This window comes from Coloeus monedula (genome assembly GCF_965178545.1).
Source record: "Coloeus monedula genome assembly, chromosome: 6".
NCBI classification, from domain to species: Eukaryota; Metazoa; Chordata; class Aves; order Passeriformes; family Corvidae; genus Coloeus; species Coloeus monedula.
The window spans coordinates 28,353,801-28,363,821 of record NC_138786.1 but is presented as its reverse complement, the minus strand read 5'-3'; the positions used below and the strand labels follow the sequence as shown (position 1 = coordinate 28,363,821).

The 10,021-nt window shown below is 40.9% G+C and overlaps 1 protein-coding gene across 7 annotated transcripts in view; it reads right to left on the bottom strand.

The window, feature by feature from the left end:
- Window positions 1–568: 568 nt before the first annotated feature.
- Window positions 569–10,021, bottom strand: part of MIDEAS (mitotic deacetylase associated SANT domain protein) — a 59,383-nt gene continuing 49,930 nt past the window's right edge. For 5 of the 7 annotated variants that reach the window (XM_082284061.1, XM_082284063.1, XM_082284064.1 and 2 more), the window contains exon 13: window positions 4,305–9,395. In XM_082284061.1, coding sequence (XP_082140187.1) covers window positions 9,185–9,395 — 211 coding nt within the window. In that variant the 3' untranslated portion in view covers window positions 4,305–9,184. Of the gene's footprint in view, window positions 717–2,613; window positions 2,721–4,304; window positions 9,396–10,021 lie in introns of those variants that run through there. The other 2 variants (XR_014226524.1, XR_014226525.1) reach the window with 2 other exon arrangements.

Here is a 10,021-nt window from a genome sequence, read left to right as displayed (position 1 = left end):
GGTAGGCTAATAGTAACAGAAACAAACAGCGAACAGAAGACTGGGGCTCGACAGAAAATTTTGGTTTTGGGGATACTCATTTTTTGTGAAAGCACAGGTATAAGCGGTGAGAGAAAGTATATGTAGTTAGTGGGGAAGGTGAGATGATGAGATGAGATGAGATGAGATGAGATGAGATGAGATGAGATGAGATGAGATGAGATGAGATGAGATGAGATGAGGGCACTGGTAAAAAAAGTATTGAAGAGGTACTGTATGTGCTATATTGCAGGGTAACCAGTTTTAGTAAAGCCCCCTTATGTGGCCATTTCTAGTGAAAAGCATTAAACAATGAAGACATACCTGATTGCACTGTGGGATGCCAGTAGTACGGTTTTTCTTCTTCTCTTTGAAGAATAGATCGAGTCACCTGAGTAGATTTTTCTGCAGTTCCTTTTTGGTTTTTTAACAAGCTTTTCTTCTAATTTGTGGTACCATCTTTTTTTAAATTGAAGTGGCAACAAGTGTATCTGCTGGTTCCAGCCCAAGCATAGAAGGGATGGGGGCAGAATGCCACTCTTAATTAGTTTGTTTGTGAAGATGTGGCAGGAGTTGAAATCTTGGAAGTCAAGCTCAGAGATAAAATCGTAGAATTGGCCCAGGCAACAGTGGTACTGATCTCAAGCTCCAGGTATAATTGTAGTAGAAGATTCTTCTAATCAGTTTCTAAGTGAACACTGTGAAGTAGATGATTACAAGACAATCACAGTTTAGTTTCAATATATTGCTACTTAATTTGTGATTATTAAGAGGAATTCTAAAGCATTCCAATTTAAATTGGCAGTTGCTGAAGAGTTTTGAGTTTGATTTGGATCCGTTACTAAAAATAAGGTCAAGAGCACAATGGCAAAAACTGGGAACATTCTTCACCCAGCACAAACTTATTTCCAGGCAGCTGTTTTCTTTACCTGAAACTAGTTCCTTAGTTCACTAGTTCACTGGATTTAGACAACTTCATTTTAGTTTGTCATTTCTTTAGAAGTATTCTCCTAGCTTTATCATAAGTAAAGGCAGCACTGACCAAGAAGCACCATGGAGGAGAGTGTCTATAGTCAGCAGCCATTTCATATGGGCGTCATTTGAAGCCAAGCCACTGTTCACTTGCAGCCAACCACTCTTGGCAATGTGGGTGTGCTTGGGCAGTACAGAGCCCGTGGCACACTCAGGTCCTACTGGCCCCAGCTGCTGGGGGAGGGCCCACAGGAGACTGGCTGTGCCCTTGACAACTGTAGTTACAGTGTGGGTAATGTGAGCCAGAGCTTGACTGACTCAAAACTTGCCTTCTGAATGTTCCCAACAAGGGGAAATGCCAAATTCATCTCTGTGTTTGGAGATACTTTCAGAATAGACCATGTGGTGCTCTTCTCCTAGTGCTTGGCCACAAAGAAAAGTGGTTGAAGCTCTGGACCTGGTCTCTCCCAGCACATCTGGAAGAGTGGTGTGTATGGCTGAGTTAGCTCCATACGTGAATGGGACAGGAGAAAAAGGGAGTGACGAGCACAGTCCAATGCCAAGTGATCCTACTGGTTGATTCTTTAATATCTAAATATGGCCTAAGTCTGTACATTTCTGAAGGTTGTGTTAGATACAGCAAATACTCTACACTTTGGCTATTTTGGGGCATTCTGAGAACGAAATAGAAACTTTGTGTTCTGACTATGTTGTGATGATTGAAACGAAACACAGCTCCATTGACATGTTGTGAGGGATAAGAGCAGTTTCTGGCTCTTGTAAGTGATCAATAGAGGCTATACCTATGGGAATCAGTCCAAAAAGTACTGTAGATGGTGGTAGAGCTGGGTGTATTGTGTGGCCCACTGGCACTGGTGCTTTCCACGGATTGAACAGCACAAATTCACTAGCTCTTTTCTTTGGGGGCTGCATTACAAATACCACCAAAAAAGGAAAAAAAATCATTCTTGAAGGAAGGAAGCATCCAGTCTTAGCATATAATTTAAAACCCTTCTGATAAAAACCATGTGCCAGTCTCATTGAAACAATACAGTAAGAAAAGAATAAACTGTGGCTCTTGTTTGTCAGGAGATGCTTCGTCTCAAAGCTGGAAGCTTCACTTAACCTTGCTTTACCTAATGAGCCATGATTACTCACAAGAACAAATCAACCCCCCCAAACTTTTACTCCTCTAAAGTAAAGTTTCCCTAAAATTTTAAATTTGCACTTTAAAACTATGCACTGGATGTGGAAAACAGAGAGAGGTGGCAGAATTGTAACAGCTGGTTTGCATATTGCTGGTGCTACACGATGTCATGTGTAAAGTGACAGTGACAGTGGGCCTGTGTGCCCACAGGGACACTGGAGTGAGATGCTGGGAGGCCTGGCTTTCACTTGTACACTTTGCTCTTCCTATCACACCACATCCAGTGAAGTAGTAAGCACACTCTTACTCATGGATGAAAAGAGCACCCATGTAAAATGTGCAAGCCATGTGGAATTCTGCTTTTCCCAGTGAAATTATGGAGGACTAGCATCCACTTTACTCTTTAGAGAAATATCCTAAGATTAAATAAGTGGTAGGAACTAGCTAGGTTTATGCTTGCTTGTTGGCGCACTCACCTGTCTTCAGAGCTGATGCATGCCGTGATTATTGAGAACTGAGGAAAAATGACAGAAGAGACCTGAGAACCAGCTGATGACTCGGGCGTAGGCTCATCTAGAAAAACCTTCAAGCAAGAGAAGCACTTTTAACATCCCCTTTGGCTATCTTTTGTATACAAAAATTTTGTAGCACAAAAAGCTGTTAAATTTGCTGTGTTTAAATTATTTAGGCCTATGTTTATAAATGTTATTCTGTGAAACTTGTTCAAAAATAATATAACCTTATTTTATACAAATGTCTTTGGCTGATGTGTAACGAAATAGTTCAGCTTGTGAAGAGTACTTGGAAACTAAATTCTGTTCTCATTAAACTTTCCTAGCTGCTCAGGGTGCAATGTATTTATAGTATGATAGCATGTAAATGCTGTTCCTTATTGCCTCTATATTTTAGAATAGAAAATAACTTAAGGCTTTTAAAATGCTGATATATTGTGTTTGTTGTCATCTGATACATAAATATTTTTCAATCTTTTAAGACATCGGTTGTCAGAATTTATTCTTAGGTCCTAAGAGAAAAGTCTACTGCTGCTATATGGGGAAAAAAAATCCAAGTAAGGTAGAGAAATGGCTGATCTTTCTTCAGTACAGAATTACTAATTCACTTTGAATTTAAATTCTGCTAACAGTAATATACAATCAGTTCCATTAAACCCAGACGGGGGAAGGCTAATTGATTCATAAGCCTCTCTAATAAAACTCTAGCCTTTGGTAGACCATGTCACTGAAATGTAATTTCAAAACTCTGATATAAAGAAAACTCTTTCTACCCCACAGCAGCTGGTCGCAATAATGACAAGAGCAGCATCCCACAGTGATGCCTGTAATGCTATTTAGAAAACATACAGGGAGTTACTGCAGAATTCCTCACAATACCACTAACTCGAAACTTACTAATCACTAAAATGCTTTATAAGGTTTCTTTCAGTAGCTGAAATAACTTCCAGAAGCTTGGGCTTAGATCCAGCAGTAAAAAAAGATAGAACCCAAAATGCTCAAAATGTGTGGGTTTTTTCATTGTCTAAGGTTTGTTTGCACAGCCTCAGTTTTTATGCAAAGTACTAAACTTCACCACTTTTGCCAGCTGGCTTTGACAGGGATGCAAATGCATTACTTAAAGCCTGAAAGTCCTGGTCTGTTACCTCAAGTGAAGGCTTCGGTGTTCCCTGTCTCTTCTGCACACCAGGCAAAATATCATTTTTTTCTCCAAACACTACTGCTGATCAACTGCCACAGGCACAGGACTAAACTAAAGCAAAGACTTCTACACTAAGCTGAAAAAATTAGTGTTTTCATGTCTTGGGCTGAGTCTTTCTCCTGCCAGCTTTGCCAAGAATATTGAAAAGGTCAGTGTAAATTAAGAGGTATGCTGCCTTAGATCCTAGGTGCAATCTCACAGAAGACCAGTCAGGCACTGATACACATTTCTGCCACCTGCTTTATGTAGCATTTGTAGCTTTTAAAGACATCATGCCCATAGCTGTGAGAACACCTGTGTAGCCTAGTTAACTAAAAGGTTAAGTACCAAAACAGAAGGACTCGTGACAGCCTCCTGTGCACCACAGCCCGCACAAACCCCCAGCCACTCCCTCACATCAAAAAACTCAGCTAAGAAACTATTTTTTAAACCTCATTTAATAAAAGGTTTTTTAGATATATAGAGGATATTAAGTAAATAAGTTACATAGTACATTACAATCACATCAGCAAGATTTCCTTTAGTGTATTAATATTTTATAAAAAAGCACACAAAAAATAAATTCAGTCCAGTCTATCACAACTGTACAGCAACAGGTAAATATATTTATATATGTACATTTTAAACATGTAACAGTCTTTTAAAAGGTGCCCTAGGCAGCAGACACACAAAAGGAAGTGTCTGCTCACTTGTTAAAATAAAAGTAATATACTTTATTATAAAGCATTTATACAGTAATTACAAAGGCTGACTGCTCCTGTACAGTACACCAAAGCTTTGACTACAAATTTAAAAATAGAACATAAAAAGAATGAACACAAAAAAAAGTTTATATCAAATCTGAACTACAAGGGGAAAAATACATGTGGAGAAGCTGCAGGAAACTTTTTTAAAATACACAGTTACATTTCTATAAAAATATATGTTGTCTTCTAATCTGGAGAAGTTAAGGGTTTTTTTAGGCTCAGCTGTCAGTGGAATCTTAGTCTTGGAAAGAAAGATCCTTAGACAGCTTGGGATTCAAAGTTTGTGTCTTCTTAACATATGACACAGGAGAGAAGGAGGGAAAGTAAAGCAGCTGAACCCAAGTGATGAATTTACATAGAAACTCACCCCCACCCCCCAAAATCAAACATAATTGGTAGACTTGCTTCTCTGTCTCTTTAAAGCTTTATAAACTTCCAGACATACAGCAGAAGATAAAGCAGGGAGAAAGTTTGTGTGGGAAAATGTGATCAGAATAAGGTTTCTGGTAAGCACTGGACTAAATGTGCCATTGTATGAAAGCAGACAAGATTCCTATGGCTATCGTCCTTCCTACTCCTATTTCTTTAAAATACAGTATGTATCTGGAGGAACCTTCTAGTCCACTGCCTAAAAGAGAATTAAGAAGTGTGTAACTGCTGAGAATGAGAAACCACATTTGTGGTTAAGGAAACACTTTTTTTGAATGTTGATTTTAATCTAAGATTGCTGTAATGATAAAAATGACCAAACGCCTCAGTTTGATAAATCAGAGAGTATTTTTAGTTAATTTGGACTTTGTCTACAATGGATTTAATAGATGAGTTACCTTTGAGCTTCTGAATTTCTATCTTTGCCCTGCCTTTAAGCAGCTACATCCCTACCTGTTTCTAGCCAGCAAAATTCCATGGTCCTGCACAGCTGAATGAAATTCTGTAGGCCTTCAACTTACACAGCCAAGTTCTCTCTGATACCATCACCTGTATCAGTAAATGAACAAACATCAAATAAATTAAAATGCAGAGTGGTTCTTGCAGCTAGACTGCAAAACACCTGCAGCTATATCAGATACGCATCACAAGTGCATGCATCTATCTAGTAATTACATACACACAGAGTCTTACAAAACTCAGATGCTATCCCATGCAATCACAAACCTGAAAGACTGAATCTCTCTGTAAAGGGCAGGCAGAAGCACAGGCAGAAGTACATGATCAGGGCACAACATGACCTGTTGCTGCATCTCTGTGATGCCCTATGCTGGCATCAAGACTCAAGTAGGTAATGGTTTTGAAACAGCCATCTGACTATATGACCACCTGAAGCCTGATCTTGCACTGTAAAAGGCAAATCTATTAGTACACATTTACAGAATTGCAGTCTATAAATCTTATTTTTGTTCCCATATAAAAGAGCTAAAGCAAAGAGACACCTCGTTCAAACCAGTGACTTTTTACTGCCCGTTTTTTAAATTAGCAGCAAACCCTTGCACTAAATGGGGATCAATCAACAGGCCTTTAAACGATGGAAAATAATGAGCATGGAGTTTTAAAACGGACATATCAACAGAACATTGACAAGAATTTTGTTTGTTTGAAGTGGGTTTTTTTAAATATTAACTGGAATAACACAAACTTAAATTAACACTGTGCTGCAGTAAAGAGCCTCTCAAGTTATTTTTCCCCCACTAAGAGTAGGACATAACTCATTCCAGATTAGATAAATTCCATTCAAATGCTTTGTCCACAGAATATGGGAGTTGGTTGTTTGGGTTTTGGTTTTGTTCTTTTTTTTTGAAAAACAATTCCCTGCCAACTTTTGCTAGTAGGCAGGATCTAATTCAAATGCAGGATCAATTCCAAACTCCTACCATAAGCCAGTGGGCAGCAGGCTTGGCTTGCCTGTTTGTTTTTTAAGATGACACTTGGAGGAGCTGTTTTCCTTACTACCATGCCAGAAAAGAAGTCTTCTGGTGGCCACTAGCAGTTCAAAAATATGCTCAGAAACATTCCAACTTGATGCCACTTACTTGGCACATTTACCTGATTGTGGTCAGCCCTGCTAACCCACAGCTGTTATAGAGGTTAGCTTCAGAAAAAGCCCTTTCCTGATTTTCTTCCAGCGACAGACTGTGTCCAGGTTTCCTGTTCTCTTCTACCTTATACTACAGCCGGGTGGGAGAGGAACAAGCAGTACTGGAATCAGTACATAATATACACAACACTTTTCTGCAAATAAAATCTCTGATTTGTTCTAATCAGCACCTCAATGGCTTGTCCTTGATGAGAGGAAAAATTATATCAGTTTCCTAAAATAGGGAGAAATCAGTGAAAGATGTGGCCTTTGGAAGACTGTAATAATGCTTGCAGTTCTTTTACCTACTGTCCCTCCAGACACAGTGTGCTAAAGCTTCTGTTGTCTGCAAGGGCCCTATGATAATGGTAGACAAGCATTTTGTCCAATTTATAGAAGAAAAAAAGATAACAATCAACACTGAAACCCTTAACAGGAAGACTGATTTGCTTAAGCTTCTTTTTAAAGAAGCAGCTTTTAGTTCTTTGCAGTTTTTGAATGATTTTAACAGTTCATGATGTGCCATCTGCTTCCACAGCCTGGTTAGTCAATAAGACCCATACACATGGAACATGGAACAGTCATCCAAATGCTGACATAAAACCCAGTTCTGATAGGAATGAAAAATACAACCTTGACAGAAAATTGAACACTTACAGGTGAAAGTGTCAACTTTGCAAAAAGTGCAGTCCTTAATGGTATTCCTCCTGATTTTGCAAGAGTATTAACTCTTTCTGCTATTCAGAAAAAGGATTCTATGCAAAGGCATAGATACATCAAAGCAAACATTGTACAGTACAGTCTCCCAAACAAGAGAGCGACGCCATCATAGTTGCATAAAACTACAGGGCAAGAAGAGTGACAGATGACATGCTGGAGTTAGAGCCTCTTTCCATAGTTAACCAGGAATTTATCTAGCAGCTGGAAGGGTCAAGATTAAAAAAAAAAAAAAAAATCTGCCAGTCAGGTACACTCTGTAGTTCACATACAACATCATCTCCTGGATCCTTGCTAGGGAAGGCAGGAGCAATCAGCTCCTTCAGTACAGGTCTGGTCTGACACAGTGCCAGCACCCAAGAAGCTGGGGATCAGTGCTGCTCCTAAGGACTGGATGGAGGGAGGGAACTGTGCAGCTAGGCTACAGGCTGGGACCAGCTGCCCACGGAGCACAAGGGATTCTCTGCATCCTTACAGAAGAATGATAAATGTGGGCTATAAAGATGTACAGAACAATCCTGTGCGAATCTAACATCTGTCACCTGGGCCACTTCTTCTTAACTCTTTCACGAGGAGCTTTTGGTGGCTAGACTTTTTGGGCTACTAGCTTGTGTCAGTTCTGAAAGAAGAATCAGCCTTTCAGCAAAGAGCACTGCTCATACCAGGACAACCCAGCAGGCAGCACTGCCCAGCCCACTGGTGTGCAAATAGGTGACAAGCTTCTCCTGCATGTACATACTGTCTGACATATGTCAGAAATGAGGGCCCCACCATAAAAGCTTGATGATGGCAATTTCAAGGAGTAAATGAGGGCTGCTACAGGACAGAAGACGATATTGAGAGGTAAAAACGTTCACAGAGGGATCACTGCTGGAGATGAGAGTCCATTCCTCCCATTTCTGAGGTGCACACAATCCCGCACACAAGAAGATCTGGGTTCATTTTCACTAAACAAACTTGCTCCCATTTATGCAAATTCAAATCCAGCAGTTTTCATTCCAAATTGCACTTGTGAAGCCCAGACTTCTTTAAGTTAATCAAAGGCTGACTATTTTGTCTTCCAAGATGAGACAACGTGCAAGGCCTGTGGCTACTCTAATCCCACAGGATATTTTTATATTCATTGCTACATTCTTAATGCCATAAGATAAATGACCTTAGGCTTCCATTTGAAAAATAAACTTCCTCTCAAAAGGAAGAGGACTGTCTTGCTCATCCCACTTTTCATTTTTGTGAAACAGAGGTCAAAAGTGCACACCATCTTTCCACAAAACTTGTTGTCTGCCTGAATAACTGCTCAGAAAGAAAGGCAGGAAAGCATAAAAAGAAGAAGAACTTGCTGAGAAAGGAAACAACTAGAAATCACAAGTGTCACAGTAACTGGATACACTTAGCTCAGAGCAGAGCTTCATTTTCTTGCTCCAGTCTGGAAACCTTTATATCCAAGAGTCCCACTACCATGACTCCTGACAAGAACAAAAAGAAAGGTCTGACTGACCTGAGAGAACTTACTTCCACTGCAGGTGACATTGTTCTATTATGTACCTCGGATATCATTATAAATAGAATAGAAATCTTATTAGTCTTAAAAAAAATTCCAAGTTTAAACAAATCTTGTTATCCACCGTTCTGGCTTGGTCAGTACTGGCAAGGTGAAGTGGAACATGTGACATGAGGAAATGGCAGCACTGAAACCGAGACCTGATGGTTCAGGTAAGAAAAGTGCAAGCAAAAAAACGTGAGACCGCCAAGAGGGAGGTTGGGTCCAGCCTTGCTACTCCCTCCACTTCTGGTCTGCTGCTATATTTCTCCATCCTCATCTGAGCTGGCGCTGCTGCTCCCGCTGCTGCTGCTCCCACTGTCACTGCTCTCTTCCTGCTGGGCCTGGCTGCGGGCTGCTGCTGCCGCCGCCGCTGCCTCCTTCTCTTGCTGCTTCAGCGCCGCTGCCTTCTTCTCCTGCTCTGCGTGGCTCTTCATGTGAGCACTGCGGCTCTTCACCTTGTAGAACACCCTGAGGAAGGCACACATGTACATTAGCACTGGCCCCTCCTATGGCCTCTTTCATCACTTCTCCAAAAGAGCTTCTGCTGCTCCAGCCTCGAGTTCATGAGCTTCAGCTCCAGAACTCCCGCTGGCTCTGAGATAGAGCACCTACAGCAAACACCACTCGGTGTGTGGCAGCACAAGGTGCAATGCTAGCAGGAGATCCTGAGCACCCTCAAACCACTTGCTGTATTTCTTACTGTGGCCATTTCTCATTCAGCTCTGAATTCAGAGGGGCAGTATCTGAATTATGCACGTGCTGCTTAACACAACGGGGCCCTAGTTTTCAGGTGTACCCCTGTGCTGCAACAGTACCATAAGCATGGAGGCAAATGACAGCCCAATGCCACTCCGGAGCCTTGTCCACACAGCTTGAAATGCTTGAGCTTTTTCCTTCTGACTTCACATTTCTGTGATCTATTCCTCCATCTTCCACCATTAACTATTTGGACTTTGCATCAAATGGCACAAGTGAAGTTCAGACACCATTAAGAATCCTTGTCTGCTTGTCCTGTGTCAGAGGCCAAGACCAAATCCTAACTGCCTGACCTCTCACAGCACTGCCCTTTCCAATGCCACGTGCTCCCCATGGGC